This window comes from Elaeis guineensis, chromosome 9 (genome assembly GCF_000442705.2).
Source record: "Elaeis guineensis isolate ETL-2024a chromosome 9, EG11, whole genome shotgun sequence".
Lineage (NCBI taxonomy): Eukaryota > Viridiplantae > Streptophyta > Magnoliopsida > Arecales > Arecaceae > Elaeis > Elaeis guineensis.
In genome coordinates, this window is record NC_026001.2 from 49,255,970 (window position 1) to 49,274,955 (window position 18,986).

The 18,986-nt window shown below is 31.4% G+C and overlaps 1 protein-coding gene across 3 annotated transcripts in view; it reads left to right on the top strand.

Moving 5' to 3' along the window:
- LOC105032991 (protein DETOXIFICATION 29) overlaps window positions 1–18,986 on the top strand; it is a 99,229-nt gene extending 80,243 nt beyond the window's left edge. For 2 of the 3 annotated variants that reach the window (XM_019846503.3, XM_010907602.4), the window contains 5 exons: window positions 10,175–10,231; window positions 10,319–10,557; window positions 17,007–17,125; window positions 17,380–17,466; window positions 18,776–18,986. In XM_019846503.3, coding sequence (XP_019702062.3) covers window positions 10,175–10,231; window positions 10,319–10,557; window positions 17,007–17,125; window positions 17,380–17,466; window positions 18,776–18,841 — 568 coding nt within the window. In that variant the 3' untranslated portion in view covers window positions 18,842–18,986. The remainder of the gene's footprint in view (window positions 1–10,174; window positions 10,232–10,318; window positions 10,558–17,006; window positions 17,126–17,379; window positions 17,467–18,775) is intronic. The other variant, XM_073243092.1, reaches the window with a different exon arrangement.

The following is an 18,986-nucleotide window of genomic DNA, read 5'->3' on the forward strand; positions in this document are numbered from 1 at the left end:
TCTTCACGTCAAGATGTAGGATGCCTAAAATCCCATGCATCATAGAGAAAGACGTCCAAGAAAACAGCACCCTTCCTCTCTTAGTTTTGTTGCACAAAACTTTCTCTCCCTCAGGTGGTGTTACAATATTTGTGTCGCACAAAAGGATTTCTTAACCACTGGTGATATGAGATCTCTCCTTTCAATAAGTGATGCCATAAATTTGATCAAGACCTAACTAATTTAGGATATCAATTCAAATCAAATTCAAATTGATTTTAATCCTTATCCAACTAAGAAGCCGAAGTGAGAAAGGATGCCTCACTCTTCATGTGCACGTACATCTGATATTGTTGGAATTTTGTGTCGGGGCATATATGTATGTTTCAAAAATTTTTTTCTAAACAATATAGCGGAATAGAAAACTAAAATATCTTTTAATCTATATCATGCATGTATAAAATATAAAATACTAGAATCTACTTCATATGCTGAAATTGAACACTTCTGAATTTTATACTGAAATTGAATATGTGATCGAATCACATACCTGTTTTATAATTTCTTTCTTCAAATCTGGATTTAAAAGAGAGTAGATTCTTCTTTAACCGTGCAAGTGTCTAACCTCTATGGGTATTCACTCAGGATCAGTCTAGAATAGTCTTCTTTGGTATTGATTTTTCTTCACTAAAAAAAATCAACCTGCAAATCTGAATGAAACCTGGATCGTGATCAACTTTTTGATCCTTTCCTTGATCTTCTTTTTCTCTTCTTCTCTTGTTTTTTCTCTCTTGATTATGAAGAAAATAAGATCTTGAAACTAGCAAGCAAAGGGATGTCCAAACACCTTTTGGGTGTGGAGAAGTGGGATGCCCAAACTCCTTGGGCATTAGATCTTCAAGGGAGAAGAGAGAGGGGGCATGGGGACCTTCTAAGGGAGGCGTAGGGTGCTGGAATTTAGTGCTATGGAATCTTAGGAAAGGCCCCTTTAAATAAGCATAAAGTTTGAATCCTATTCAAAATCAAACAACTACTTAATACAAATCCTAGTTGCATTAGGAATCCTTATTCCTTTAGTTATTTGATCCTTTTTAGGAGATCCTGTTGGTGCCAACTATTGGAGCCCTTGCATCCATAAATACACATGTCACATGGGGTCTATGGGATGCCCCATGCTAGTCCCACACACCCTCTAATGAGTGGACACATCCAACTTGATCAAATTAAGTGACGCCCAATCAAAACTATCAAGAAAATTGATTAAGGATTTGAACCCTTAATTTATTTGATCCAAAACCCTAGACATACAAAAATTAGAGCCTAATAAATTTAATTCATTTAGATTATTAGGAAGTAATTAAATTTAAATTAATTTGATCAAATAAAAAATTCAAATATAAAAAAAAAATTGGGTTCAACTATATGCTAGCAAGGTTATCCTGAACTTAATAGAATTTTTCTAAATTTAATTGAGACTTCATAAACCCAATTGCTTATTCCAAGCTTAATTTCTTTATTGTATGACCCTATAGGTTCAATTCTATCTAGTAGTGAGATATACAATGATCTCTATCAAAGTATCATCGAAACTCTTTTCAATGGGTCGGAACAGTTTCACTCTAACTCATCAAGAATTTTGATCCTGAGCAACCCTAATGAGCTCTCGCCATCCACCAGTGATACTTAACAGTATGTTGTGGTAACCCAGTAGAACTGAAAAAGAACCTCAAGGTATAGTTCATATGTGATTCAGTCTCTCTATCATGAGTTTTGACTAGATGGTAGGTCATGGATAAATTGTCAAACCTCTTCATCAATCATATGATAGATTCGATCAATTCAAATTCAATTACAATCCTTATGAAAACTCTTTTTCATCAATCACACTACTGTAGCCACACTCTCAGACTTAGCCTCTCAAATCTCATAGGACTACTCCTCTCTATCAAGATTAATAGATTCCATCTTATAGTGGATCAACTATCGCCAACATCTACTATAAAAACTTATTGAGATTATGTTTATATGTCAGTCAAACTCTAGTAGCCTCACTACGAGCAATCATATCATTGCAGGTCAAAGGATCATTCACATAAATATAGCATTGAGATAATCATTGATGATCGATTAAAAATCTAAGTGATCTCTCATATGATCATGCTCAGTATTGATTGTTCTTTAACAACTACCCACACTTATCGTTCAGTATCTCTATACTGTAGATCAGAGACTCATCCATCCCGAAGGAAGTGATCTATGCATCGGTCTATCTGGATCGATCACCGTTCTCATGATGATACTATGATTAGGAGTATTTAAGAATTATATATATATCTCTAATTCTCGATACTTTGAGAATATGCATCAAAATATTAATTCCATAGATGATTCAAGGACACATCATACTTGAATGAAAATCAAATTTATCTTTTTATTGATAAAATTAATGAATTAAGTACAAAATTATATCCTAGATTTATTATAATCTGTCAGCCATATTGGCTTCTAGGACATACATCTAATAGATATGGAGCGAAAAAAAATGGCACCTCTCTTCTTTCTTTGGTTATCCATTTTATGAGAGGGAGTCTCAAGGTTTTAGGACTCTTTGGTTCTAAATCTATTTAGCTCAAATTTGATCCGATTTGAATTCAATTCGAATCTGATTTGAACCAAACTTGAAGAGTCTGTCAATCTTAATCTAATTAGAATTATGATCTAAGTCTAATTTAAATTTTTAATCCAATTAAATTTTAATTAAATCAGATCTAATCTAAAATTAATTAGGATATAAATTTAATCTCTCATAAATTTCTTAGATCACTGATCAGATCATTATCATTCCTAAAATTAAATCTGCACCTCATATCCAGTGCTAGCTAGACATAGTCAACTATTTAATTTCGTATGACCCTTAACTTAATTCTCAATTAAGCTAATTTATTTGTTCAATCAAGTCTAGTACTTTCAAATTGAACACATAGATATTAGGTCAATTCTTTCCTACTTTGCCTGACTTTATGCGTGACTCCATAAGTTCGAACACTAAGCCGATAGCATAAAAAATATTTTTTATACTAATCAAAGTTACCATCTAGCAATGGTTTCTGATGTCTGGATAGATCAAATATTTGCAAGGCAATATTTAAGAACCTTAGAATATAGTTACCGCATAATTCATCCTTTTGATATTGAATGCTTAGGACGACCTAGGGTTTAACTGTCAACCTTGGATGAGTCATCCATATTATATTTCAACCTTTCAAATCCATCACATGGATTATCTCAGCTGAGGTTTTACTAAACTAAAATATAGTGATGCATTATCTCTTATAATCTAGAGAGGTCAATCCTATCTCGATCTACACACAGACTTCATAAGTACTTGACTGTACCCAGTTATCTTCCATCACTATATTAAAAATACAGATAGTTTGACATCAAAGTATAGTGAATTGCTTGCAAGTCATCATGGTGATCTCAGGTCTAAGGGCCACTTGTGCCCATACACTTCGCAAGTTGTCCTTGACGGCAGAGTGCTCTGCAGGTAAGTTACTTGTTCAGTGATGATGTACTCTTACATCTCATCCATATACTATATCAGTGTCTCTATACTCTTCGATTATGAGGATAACCAACCTATATGACACACAACGACCTATACTCGATAAACATTATCATCTTTTAATGACGTATTATTTGGTCATGAATATGGTTTAAGAACTATTTGATAAATCTCTTTTATCAATTACTTTATAGTTCTAAGGACTTCGTCATAACACAAGAGTTCTAATAATAAAGATATACAATTTGTGATGAAAAATATCAAATAATTTTTATTAATTCATAATCATATATAGATTACAAGGAGCACAATCGTTCATACGATTAGCTTTAGGACATATTTTCTAACATGTAAAGCATACTAATATAAGATACTCCGATATGGAAGTCGATTCCAAGCTAATTTTCACATAAACAAAGTAACTTTAGGATGAACTACAATCTTCCAAATCCAGCCAATGCTTCTAGTAGATGATGATTCAAGTTTGAATTACATATATAGATCTACAATTCTAACCAATAATCTAGCCACTGGAACCCATCCCAACCTATCAGCAATATCTCCATAAGGTATACGAATAGAATGAATTTTTTCAGCCAAAGTGTCAAAAAAATACTAATATATCAATGGGGCATTCCAACTATCTTCACTAGATATTATAAGCTCATTCACCATAACATTTTGTAAACCTACAAAATCAGCTAAAGTAGACTACCATTCAATGAAAATAGAAGAGATCCAAGAGTCTTGAATCACATCAATAGCCATCCCATTACCCATAACCCATCTAAGATTAAGTAGAATAAATGGAGCAGAACAACATAATTTCTTCCAAAGAGGGTATCTATGTTGTGAACACATGGAGACAGATATAAAAGGCTACTCACTATACTTTGCCATCATAAGAGATACCCACATACTCTCATGGGTTAACATAAATCTTGCAGCATATTTAGCCATCAAAGCATCACTTTGAGAAATTAAAGAATAGATTACCAAACCTCCTGACTGAATAGTTGACGAACACAATCACAAGAAAGCAAATGTATTCTTTTGAAAAAATATGATGAGCCTCATAGGAAATTCCTGTAATACCCTCCATTTTCTGTAGAGTGCATTTGGGAATTATATGATGAGATATTAAATAAATGCAGAAAGTAGACAAGACTTAATTAGGGTAACCTTACCTATCATGGATAATGCCTTCCACTGCTTTACCTTTAGTGGCTTTAACATTTGTTGAACAAACCCACAACAATCTACCAAAGTCAACCTCTTAATTGAAATAGGCACACCCAAATAATTTCATATTCCATTAGATTTCTGAATATGTAGATGATTCTCCATTCATTGCTTGTTAATATATTGATTGAATTTTAGACTAAACTTATTACCTGATTTTCTAAATTAACTTTCTGACCTGACACTGCAATACTCTTGTAGAATATCAAATAGCTGCATTTGGCAAAGTGGCTCAAGCAAAGAGGTTTGCAACCATCAATGAAAAAAATGATGAGAGATACAATATTTGATTGACAAGGCTGATATACTATAAGAGAATTTATCAAAATTGCATGTCTAAGCATCTTACATCAGAACAAATAATAAAAAAATAAGGTGAAAAAGGATAGTCTTATCACATACCCATAGAAGAGGAAAAGATATCTATTGGACTCTCATTTATTAAAATAATAAATGATGGAGAAACAACATAGTCTTGAATTCACTTAATCTAAATTCATGAAACCCCATCTGCTATAGGTAAGAGAATAAGAAATCTCAATGGACTTGATCATATGCTCATTCCATATCTAATTTAATAGCCATATATACCCTCCATGTTGGAGCTCTCTACAAGTCATACATAATTTCTCGGGATAGTAAGATATGATTAGAAATACTCCAATACTTTATAAAAGAACTTTGCTCTAGAGTAATTATAAGAGTAAAACATATTCCATTCTATTAGTCAAAAGCTTAGATAAGTTTTATGTAACATGGTACATAGACTAATCGAGTGATAATATAATGGAAAAAAGCATATAATATTTTAGAAACAAGAGTGATGAAGGTATGCTTCCAAAATTGAGGCATAGAATGTGACATTAAAAATTGCTTCACCGACATGTAGACATCCTTTTGGATAATATACCAAAAGAAATGAAGAAGAAAGGAGAAAATCTATTAGGACTTGGAGCCTTGTCACTAGACATAGATCATAGTCTCCTTAATCTCCTTCTCATCTACCACTTTTAATATAATATCACTGTTTATGCTAGTGGAGCCATATTAGACGAGTTGAGTTTCACAATTTTCACAACATCAATGCCGTTACTAACCATTTAGATCTAAAAAACTATAGTAGTTCACATTTAATTATAGTTTCATCCTCTAAATCAATCCCATCACTATCCTTCAAGAATCAAATTCTATTCTCATTCCTTCTCAGGATGGTTGCATTGTGGAAAAATTTTATATACAATCCCTCTCTTTAATCTAGTTCACTGTAGACTTTTGTCTCCAAAAAAATTTCTTAGTCTCAGAATAGAATGATGTTAAGCCAACTAGCCTAGAGAGTATTTATTTCTAAGGAAGATAATCCACAACTATTACAATCTTTTTCTTGTAGGTTTGAAATTGGGGCTTCAAGTTCTTCCAATTTTTTGAAAATATTATTCATAATAATTCTATTCCATAATTTCAATCTCCCCTTTATAAGTTCTAATTTTTGAAAAACTCTATACATATTTTCTCCTCTAATAAGCATATTCTAAGCACCATGAATAACATCCTAGTTCTAAGGATACTATAAGCAAAATTTCTCAAATAAAAAGAGGAGCTACATGTGACATCCAAATCAGTAATAAAAATAATAGTACAATGATCAGAACCATTACATAGTAAATGGTGTACCTGATAGTCTAAAAATTTTTGAATCCAATTACTAGCAGCAAAAGCTTGATTAATTAATATGCTCTCAAACTCTTGCCCGATCCTCTTGATTATTCCACCATATATAATGAGCTCCAATTTATCTAAGATCAGAAAACCCATTAAAAGAAATAAATTCCTAAAATTCTCTAATTGCAATCTTGTCCATAAAAGGTTTGCCACCTAGGTTGTCCATCAGACTAGTAATACCATTAAAGTTTCCCATCATCAATGTAGGTAAACCTTGATCCAATAACGTAGAAGCTTCATTCCAAAGAATCTATTTCCACCAGTATTCCAATAATGTATGGCCAACAATATCTACAGTGATTTACCAATCTCTGATATTACCAAAACAACTTGCTGCATGCAATTATTAAAAACATCAATCTTAATATTTCTTTGTAGTAATTATGCCTCCTTTCAAACCGTAGGATTCAATAGCGAAGAAACCCCTACATTGAGAAACATGATGTCGAACCAACTCCAAACTATGTCCAAACAATCTTGATTCAAAAAATACACAAATATTAGGGTGATGTGATTGAATCAATCTTCAAACATGTGGTATAAAAGAGGGTTTGCTTACCTCTCTATAATTCCACAAAAGTATCTTCATAAAATATCTGTACTTATAAAGAACACTTGCATTAAGCAAATCTCCAACTTAAATTTCTCTATTAAGCTCTTTATGATTTACTTCACTCTGTGAATTTTAGACCAATGAATCTAAGTGTAGAGCTTCTTTAAGTAAAGTGATTGCCATATTATGTTCCTAAACTTGGGATTTCAAATTTCCTAAATTTTGAGCCTCTTTTTGATATACAATATCAACGATTCTATTAGTGTCCTCAAACTACACAGTACTAAGTATCAACACCTTTTGATTAGAGTTTTTATTTTTAATATGGTTAGATGAGATGATAAATAAATTTGGAGAGGAAGCCTCTAGATTAACACTATAAATTTTCTAAACTTAGGCCCTCTCGAGATACTCGGATAATTTTTTATTTTTTGAGTATATTTTCAAGCACTCAAAACCTCTGTCGAACCATATAATAGAAGCCTACTTTTTGGGCATGCATATAACATAGTCAAATTTGGGCTAAGAATTGGTGATCTAGCCTGTTTCATTGAATTTGGGCTCATTGACATTGAGTAGCCCATTACAAAATCTTCAGACAGAATTTAAAATTTTGATTGGGTCAAGATTACTGATTGGCCCATTTGACCCCATCTAGGTTGATGCATCTTGGATGGAAGATTTTTGCCAAGCCACGTTAGTGGCCTCTCCCAACCAACCGAGTTGATTCAGTTACTCAACTTATCAACTTGGTGACTGGCTGGAGAAGAGTGGGTTTCAATCCACTCATCTCGATTCAACTCAGATGAGTTGGAGTCAATCATCTACTTTCTCATGATACCTTGGTTTCTAGGGTTGTGATTCTTCCTTCCAATGATTTTTTTTTTCATTTTTTTCTTTTGTATGCCTCCAACTTTAGCATTTAACTTATAGGTATAAGTACATTGTCTTTTCTTGAACTCAAAATAAAAGAAGCAATATTCTATTATAACCTTGTGTCTTTAGACTTAAAGATGTTTGGTGAATAAACTATGTACATCTGGATTTGAGATTCTAATTCATGAGTTCTTCAGATCCTTTATAATTTGTATTATTTAGTAATTGATATTTATGCAAGACATCAAGTCTCATGGCTGCATATGCAATCTTGCACCAAAAATCTAGACTAACTGGAATTGGTCACAAGATAAGAGAGAAAATAGAAAAAGGTTAACGGGTCTTCCTACAATTTTTAGGATTAGCAACTGATAAATGGTGATAGGAATAGGCCTTGAGGGTTTTATGGATAAAAAGACTTATAATGTATTTTTGAATGTATTTTTCTTGAAATGATATGCTATATTTTGCAATCACTTATAGATTGTTCACAATTATGGTGAAAGTAAAGCATGAATACAAGGTTAGTGTATTTTGAGAAACAACGAATCTCAAGAAATATAGGAAGCAATTACTAGATCAATGAAAAGAATGCAATATCTTTTGTCACAAGGCTGGGAACTTAGTAACTTAGTAAATCAAGAACATAATAATAAGCAAAACTAGGAGTTAATTTGTTATCACATATTTGATAAAATTACTAGTTGCTAACTATAACTCTTTAAATTAGATTGGATCTCATGAGGATTGTAGAGAAGTTCTTTGCATAGCCTATGATTTCATTTGGAAAATATATGAGAAGGGACATTCTAAAGTCATTTTGAAAGAAGTCATAATTGTTATAGTTAGTGGCTGAGGGAGTGGTTTTGGTTTTTGCTAATTTTACATGAATATATCAGGTGAAATTAGGTAATAGGGCCATAGATATGAACTTGTTATGGTAAATCTTAGAAAAGGATGTACTCAAAGTTCTACCCTTAAAATAGATACATTTTAAATTATACTATTGGACCTATTTAAGATTATTCTCATCCTACTACTTATTATGCTAATACAAACTGCAATGATTCTTCCGTAATGTGCAACTAATATGAGACTAAATTCATGATGATTTTTCTATGCATGATGCATATCTTTGTATACATATGATGCAAAGTTTAAAGACCACTGAACACATATATGTTTTCTAGTTTCTAGACATTTGTAGTAGTTTAAATTATGATCAATCTTTAATTTGGATGCCTATTGATTTTGAATTCTAGAAGAATAGATAGTTGCTCCTCCTTAGAGGGGCAAAGTCTCTCTTATTTATTTATTTTTTCATCTATAGTTTAAGGGTCACTGCGAAAACTAGCTATTATTTATCTAGGGAGGTATCTTGTATAGCGATAACTATCCAATCTTGCCCTAACTATTTGAGATAAAATTTATGGATTCTCATTAATAAAGCATTCCTATGAAATGCATTCTCATATGTTGTTCAACCTAATCGATATTTTGCCTTTTTCATAACCTCTATCCAAGCTAACGTAGGTCTTCCTCTCCATTTTCAACATCCTTTAACACAACTTAAAGTACATCTCATGTTTAGAGCCCCTTCATATCTTTGTTGTACATGACCTATCATCTGTCTTAATTGATTCACCTTTCCTTTGTTCTTATATCATGTAGCATCAATAACTTATCTTGAGAGGTACAATAACCCAAAAATTTCATAGACTTTTTCTTTATAAATGCAAATCCTACAAGATGCTTGGGTATCCAAGTTTGCTTGACTAAGATGAATAACTCTATTGCTTTCCTTTAATAGAGAAAATAGCCCCATTGGGTTATAAAAATTATCATGATAAATCAAAAATTTATATAGAGCAAAGGACAAAAAGATAGAGAACATTCTAAAAAACAAAAGGAATACAGGGATAAAAAAGAAATAATATGAATGAAGAGGAAAAGGAGATTCACAAACTATTTTACCAAGCTTTATATTTCCTTCTATAAATAATAAAGAAGGAACCAAAATCTAATGCTAAATAGGCTTCAATGTGTTGCCATTATCCGCCACTAATATTTATTACAATTTCTATGATGGTATACATTTGGAATATTTTAAAGACTCTATGTTCAATTTATGACATATATCTACATTCAAATTCAAGGACAAAGTTTTTCGTTTTGTTTACTATGTTTATCAAATTGACCTATATAGTCTCATATAATTTGAAAATTTTATTTGTTAATAGCATGACTATTCTTGGATGGACTGTTATGGTTGCTATGGGAGCTAATGCAGCAATAAGGTTTGAATCTGACTATGAATTGTAAATCATATTATCTTCAAAAAATATAATTAATTCAATTATACTAATATATTTTCTTTTTTTAAGTGTTAGGGTGTCTAATGAACTTGGAGCAGGTCACCCAAGGACAGCAAAGTTTTCTGTTATTGTTGTTGTTATAACTTCATTCTTCATAGGCATTTTTCTTTCTTTTATCTTGATAATTACAAGGAAGCAATATCCATCCGCATTTACAAATAGTAATGATGTGAAAAGGGTTGTTTATGCTCTCACTCCATTGCTTGCAATATCGATTGTAATCAATAATATTCAACCTGTTCTTTCAGGTATTTAACTCACCTTCTCAATTACAAAATTTCATAGTTTCTTTTTATTTACACTTTATTTGACAACATGTTATGCTTATGCCATCAAGTATTTACTAATATTATGCTTAGACTTTGCAATGAAAATATCTTTAGAGATATTGTGAACCATATCCATCAAACATATCAAAATCCAAAAATATGAGAAATAAATAGAATGTACAATATTTTCACAATAAAAGTCAAAAAATTACTTGACATTTTTTTAAAATCTTTGTTCAATCAAGTAAAAATAGTTTGGTAGGGGCATGAAAAGTCCTTAGTAGTATTTGATTTTATAGATAAAAAAAATTCAAGTTTTTAAAAATTTGTAAGATAATTGCAATGCCCATTGGTGAAGAATGTGAAGAAAATAAATTACATGTGAATTCTTGCTATGCTCATGGAATACTAGTTTATGATTTCTAGGAAAACTTATCAGAATACTCTTTTTCTATCATGATTTGTTCCTTTTGATTGATTAATTTTTAACATCACTATGATAAACATTGCTAGATAAATATTGTTAGTAGAAATACTAGAGATATGAGCATTATCAAAATTTTTTGACATTGACTTATGCCATGAATTGAAAGGAAATAACATATAATAATCAAAAAATATAGTTTGTTTTTCATATATCTCAACTATAAGTTGTTGGATTTGTGCCCTAGAAGCTAATTATTGGCTGACACATTATATAATTCTAGGACCTAAACTTATACTTATAATCTTTTTATTATCAATAAAGACTTTTTATTTCAATCATATTTGTGTCCATGATTTGTCCTAAAATTAATAAAGATAATTTTTGTATATTCTTAAAAAGTTAAGAATTTGAGATATACATTAATTAATGGTTAATTTCTAAATGCTTCCAATCGAAGGATCGTCACGGAGGACATAATCAATCCATTTGAGATTGGTGCACGATTCATCTCCCTTGTAGACAGATTGGGTCTGCGGTATAGAGACACTGGGATGAAGGTACAGGTGGTTGTTAGAGAATAACTTGCACTGAGCGTGACCAACATAAGAACCACATGGATGTCTATTCACTCGTCAGCGGTCTTCTCGATGCTACAGTGGTATGAGTGGTCTTTTGACCTGCGGTGTCATTGACTATTTGAAGTGAGGCTATGGGGTTTGACTATATATTCTCTTGATCTCTAGCCATATGGATCCTTAGATTCAGGTTCGTTATTTAGAGTAGAATGCATCTAAATGGAATCTATTGACCTTGGTAGAAAAGAAGAAGTCTTATGCGATTTGCGAGACTGAGTTCAAAAAGTCTTTGACCAAAGAAAATGTGAATACTGAAAAAGAGTTTCTATGAAATTCATAAATAAACTCAAGTCGAGCCAATCTAGCATATAACTGACAATGGGATCTGATGAATTCTCCATGACCTCCGTCAAGTTGGGACTCATGATAGAAGGACTGAATCATACGATAACTGCACCTAAAGTTCATACTTTCATTCAATTGGATTGTCATTACATACTGCTAGGTGTCACTGATGGATTGTGAGTTTATTAGGCATCATCTTGATGATCGATGGCCCTCGAAGGATAGAATTGAAAATATTTCAATCCATCAAAAAGAGTTTCGATGATGTTGTGATAGAGATCACAATATATCTCACTACCAGATATAATGGAACCTATGAGACCACAAATTAAGAGATTTAATCTCGAATTTATCAATTGAACTTATGAAGTTCCAATTGGATTAGGATTTATTAAAATCCTATTAGGTTTATGAGAACTATGCTAGCACACAGTTAAACCTAATTTTTCTCGAAACTTCTATTTGATCAAGTCTATAGCCTTGAATCTAACCTAAATCTATTTAGATTTAATTGGGCTCTTAATTATGAGCCCAAGAGAATTTGATTAAGTCAATTGGTTGGTATAATTATCCTAACATTATCTCTTCTTTATCTCTTAATTATCTTTAGTGTGAATGTGGAATAGATGAAAGATTGGGTGGCACCTTCCTTCTCTTTTGGTAGGAATTGGGTGCCAAATCCTAGAGGGGCCCACCCCCTCTTATGTGGCATGGCATGGAGGAGAGAGAGTGGGGCCACGCCCCCTCTTATTTGGATAGAAACCCTATTGTGGGGCACCAAGAGTTGGTGCCCCAACTACCTGATATGTATTTTTAGGATGCCTCTTGACATGCTTAAAAGGGCTGATGATATACCATTTATATCTATTTTAATTGAAATAAATCAGATTAAAAAGGTAGAGGATTCTTATGAAATAAGGATCTACCTTTTAATATAAATAAATTCCTATTTTGTGTTAGGATAGTGCCTATATAAAGGGTATGTCTTTAGGGTTACTAGCTAATTGATTTTTGATGAAAAATCTCTCTCTCTCTCTGTTCTCCATGCCTCCTCTCCTCCCTCTTTTTCTTTCCACACCCAAGAGTTGGGCGTCCCCTTTTTTCACATGCCAAGAGGTACTGCTTTGTCTTCAAGAGTGAAAATGAGGAGGAGAAGAAAAAGAAGACTGCTGATCAAGGAGTTGATCCCGCAGTCCAGATCAAGGTGTTGATTAAAGTGCTCAAGGCTAAGATTCTTTTTGAGAAAAAGAGTATTCTACAAGGAGAAATTAGTTCAAAATTGATCCTAATGGATATCTATAGAGGCCGGATACGTGTGCGGCTCGAGCATCTACGAATCCATGATCATCAGAAGCAGTGAATATCTATCGCACCAAGGTAATGAGATCAGATCTCATATTTATTTCTAAATTCTAGATTATATATATGTGTTTTCTTCGAGGATTGGGTAGGATTAGATTTGATCTCTTGCATGTGGGGTTAAGGAGTTTAATCCGTTTTGTTTTCCGATGCGTATTTCAAAATTTTGAAATCTACATATGCTGCCTACCCGATTTTCTAAGATAAGTAACAAAAAAATTTCTGGCACATACTAATTAATTCACTTTGTAATGAGAAACTCAAGTCTTGCATCGAAAAATAAATAGCTTGAGATTTGATTAGAATAGTGAATTGGAATTTGCATATAAAAATAGGTTATTTGGGTATTTGGTTGGATTAAGAGATCTTCTAATTAATATGTGTATAAACATCACAAATTTCTTCGAATAATTATTTTTCAAAACCACCATATTTTAATCTAGTAGTTTTTGTCGAATACCAATGTACTAATATTATGTTGCTTGTTTAAGCACATTCAAATCCATTGTTTACACATGGATCTATTAAATTCCTGTATTGTTGCATAGGACATATTGCTCTAGAAATTTTTAACTTGTTGCATAACTAACTGTTAGTTTTTCTACAACCCCAACAGTCAATGTTTTGCTTGTCAAATTCTTTAAAGCCTATGATTAATATTGAATTCCTTTTTCTCATTTAACTACAGCTTCAATCATGTAATTTGTCACTTAATTTGGGCTATGAATGGAAATTTGTTAAAAAAAACAATATTTTGCTTTCACGAGTGATTGTCTTGCCATAAAAACTCAAAAATAATTGCTGATAATTAATGCCTTTCAGTACTTCTGGTATTAATAATATGGTTAGCATATTTAAGGAGTTAAAGCAAGTTCACTATTGAAACAACATTTTTGATAAAGTAAGAATATACTATTGATATCTTAAAATAATTTCTTTACTTCATACTCATTTAAGTACACCAAGATGGGAAGAATTTCTGGATGGAAGATAAAACTAGTCTCCTTGAGTAGACATAATTTGTTGACAATGATAATATTATAGAGTTTTCAAACTTGCTGATTAATGCAGCTTTTTTTATCCAAGTAAAGAAAGCTTATAGCTGCTAGAGGAAAATTTTAACCTTTGGATGATAAATTGATGGCAGAGAACTTTAGATAATATAAGAGGGTTTTATGTTGTCAAAATAATAGATACTAATAAATCTTAGAAAGATATTTGTCACCATTGTAAGGGCAAGAAAGCTAAAACTAATCTCACACTGGTTGAAAAGTATGGGTTCCAATGTCATTCATCTAGCCTAAACATGTCAAAGTCTTAGTGTGTGTGTGTATATATATATAGCCTAAGCATGTCAAAAACTTAGTGTGTGTGTGCGTGTATACTCACCCATATACATACATATATACATCATATTTGCATTTATATGTATGTACATAAGCATAGATGCATGTGACCACATAATTAGGAACCTTATATGCAAGGTAGATTGAAAAGTCCATGGTAGAAATATTTGGTGGCATGCAATTCATTAGGTTGCAAGGCCCCGTTCAAACTACATTGCTGCACAATGGAGATCCTATAAAGTGATTTTAACATATTAATATTGGAAGCAGATAGCAAGGAATAGCAGGGACCTCTACCTTTATGAAGAGCAAACCAAGGTAGTCTAGAACCAAGCATCTTATAAAAAATTATAGTCTGTAATCAAAATAAAGGACTGCTCAACACATTTAGTTCACTTAGAATCTCTATCAACCATATGTTAAAAAAAAAAAAAAAGGGAGAAGGAGGAGGAGGAGGTAAGAAATTAATTAACTAGTAGGTGTTCGACCATGTATAAAATCTTTGGAGGAGGTTAACATGAATGAGAATGGCGGCCTCTATTTTATACTAGATATATTCAGTCCTCCTAACTAGAGTCAGATTCTCTTATATACAGTTACAGAGATCGGTTTCAGTACATATTTTAGATGTCTAAGTTGCGAGTGAGTGTGGGAGAGGAGGCGGGTGAAGAGAAGTGAAGCTATAGGAAAATTTGGGAAATTATAAATGTGTGAAGCGAGATTTCTAAGAGATTTCTGGAATATTCCATCTAGTAGGTATAAATGATAGAATGGATTTAATATACCTAGTAAAAGGGTGTGCTCAGTGTTGAAGTCAGCCAGGGCAGCTAGATGACATTTTTACCCACATCCATTTTTATAATATCCTTGAATCCCTTCTAAATTAGGAATTGTGTTCCCATCAAACTTAACAATGTATAATAAGTTGAGTTTGACTGGCATTTTGAGACAAGAAACTGGCCCATCTGTGACTAAAATAACACCAACAAGTTTGTAAAATTGATGCTAACATGTTGCTCATTGAGGTCATTATTTGATTAGGAGAGTATCAAAATCCGATGTTGTGTAACAAAGTAATGGTATATCCAGAAGATGCACCAGCGATCAAGGGCTTGATGTGATACATCCTGCTCCTTGACCTAGTATGATGTATTGTAACAGATTGAAAATAATATGATATTTCTCCTAAATCAGATGATTACACTTTGTTAGTAATTTATAGTAAGCAGTGCAAGATTGAATTTACAGTATTGAAAATGTCAATGACTTGTAATACAACTATGCTTATTCTAGTTCTGTCATTTGATGCCACTCATGTGGGAAGCCTCATAGCCCTTTTACAATGAATTTTATTGCTAAAGCTTTGAAAGCAAACTACATATTACTGCTTTGATCCTTAAGTTTATATGCTGGTAAATTCCATCTTGGGAAATCATTTGTCAGGAGGAAATAAAATAGAGGGAAGCTCCAAATGAATCTTTAGTCAGTTTATTTGGGACGAAGAACTCTAGCTAGTTCATATAGGCAAGAGTGAAATACAAGGATATATGTACCATGCACAAAATTGATCTCCAAGATTTATTTATAATCCTATCAAATGCAAAGGACCAAGATGTTATCAATAACAGGCATATATGCCAAGCTTAGCTGGCCTAAATTAATGGATTAAAATGACAGAGTGCATTGGTTAAACAATATAGAGAAAAAGGTACTGATGGAAATAAACATGAATAGGCAAATGTATAGGTGGTTTGCCTCGATAGAAAGTTACAGATTGCTGGCAGTTTTCCTTCGTAGATCTGAACCTGGACAAATTATATCCTTGCCTTGAAGTCCGTGGAAATTTATGTTAGAGACCATGGCTTTAAAAATACTAGGATCAATAATGAATTGAATAGTAGTGAAATGTGATAGCATCATACAAACTATCGTAAAATAAATCTTGCAGGGTTATTGCATTGGGTTGCTATATTTCATAGGTATGCAGCAGCTAGTCTTCAAGCAAGATACAAATGACTAATAGATGAGATTGCATGACAGATGTGATACATTAAGAGCTTCAGACAAGTAATTAATAAGATTATGGAGCCTATGTTGAACAATATTTTCCATCTTTTCTTTGCATCACATAAGAACTGTCTCTTGCAAACTTACCATGCATGAGAAAGTATTTTCTGTAGTGAACTTAGACAACCTAGCCCATTTCCTAACTATATTGAATAATCTCATTACCATCAGATTGAGCTATTTATAAAAATGTTCAATCATGTAGTTCTCTAACAAACATTTGTTGTAAACAATAGTATTGGGAAAATTGTTCAGTCTCTTATGTAGATATTATCATTACCTAACAATAGCAATAACTGATGATAACAGGTGTGGCCATTGGAGCAGGGTGGCAAGCATTGGTCGCATATGTGAACATTGCTTGCTACTACATATTTGGCATTCCTCTAGGCCTTATAATGGGTTATAAGCTTGACATGGGTGTTCAGGTAAATACATTTCTCTTTCTCCTACTATTGCATGTGGTTATTCCCTGTCCCAATCAGTAGCAATAGATTTCAAGACTAGAATGTATGAACATCATCCATTATTGGGCCTCTAGCTTAAATAGTATGTGACATGAAAGAAACTCATGATTGTTACCTCAAAGAATTTCCATATTTATGCTTTATTCACATCACTATAATTGTCCGACATACGCTAGTATTTTCTTATTTTGGCCTTTGATTAACTTTAATTGCAGGGAATTTGGTGTGGAATGTTATCAGGCACTATCGTACAAACACTAATTCTATTCTGGATGACATATCGGACAAATTGGAATAAAGAGGTACATAAGTTATGTACTTTTTTTTGTACAGTGAATACCGCTGTTCTTTAATATTCTATCAAAAAATATGTAATTTGATATCTTATCTAATACCACATCCAATAATAAGAAAAAAAAAGATATTAATTTTATTCGAAAGTAGATGATTTAGTTTCACCCTATAACGCCTTGTTTAAAAAGGTTTTTGGAGTGCCTAAAGAGTACTTTTGACATTCCAAAAATACTTTTTTGATAAAAAATCAAAAAATATTTTTGATTATACTAGAAAGCTGATCAGGATCTACTTGAAAAAAGCTTCATTTTAGAGTTTCTTTCCAAAAGTACTTTTTGACCGATATTAAAAAATTATTTTAATTTATATAAAATTTTTTAGATGACTAAAATACAACTAATAAATCTCATGATTATATATTATATCATATCATATTATATTATTATACGATAAATATAATATAATATAACAATAAATTAATATTATGATATATAATAAATATATAATATAATCTATTACAGTATTATTATATTATAAAATATAATCTAATGCAATAATATTTAAAAATAATGTAATATTATTATATTATAATAAAATTATATAATTTATTACATTATATTACATTATCTATTATATTATAGCTATACTATATTACAATATTATATTATATGATATAATTATAATAATATTATATGATAGCTATATTATATTATAATATTATATTATATGATATGATAATAATATCGTATAATATAATAATATTTTAGAATATAACAATATTTTCATTATAAACATATAATGTATCTATTACAGTATTATTATATTATAATAATACAATCAAACATAATAATATATTAATAATAATATAATATTATATGATATTATAATATTGTATTACATTATATGATAATAATATCATATAATATAATAATATTTTAATATATAATAAGATATAATATTATATTATATTATTCTTTACTATGTATTCACATTATATAATATCTTTTATTATCATTTTATTATATCAAAAGTATTTTTTATTTTAGTTATCAAATATATGTTTAAGTTTTAATGTACTTTATAAATATGGTTACTAAATAGCAAAGAAAAACTCTACTCCCAAAAGCTCTATTACCAATAACAATCCCAAATAGAGCTTAAATCAGCAATATTTTGTTTCTCACACAATACAAAGTAATCATCAAATTGTTCTATTTATATTCATATTGCATTATGTTTTCACATCGGCATATCAGGTTATGTAGAATATCATATTTACCAGTTATATGTATCATCAAAAATGATATTGCATCTCAGGCTTCAATAGCTGAGGAAAGGATAAGAAGATTGGGTGGAGAACTAGAAGAAGAGGCAATGCTCTAGAGAGGTAAAATAAAGGGCAAATAAAGCACATGATTAGCCTTCAGGAGTTCTTTTTAAAATTTTATTTTATTTTTATGAGTAACAAACAATGTGTAACAAACATTTCGTTCACTGATTCTTACAAAAGGAACAACATCTTATTAAA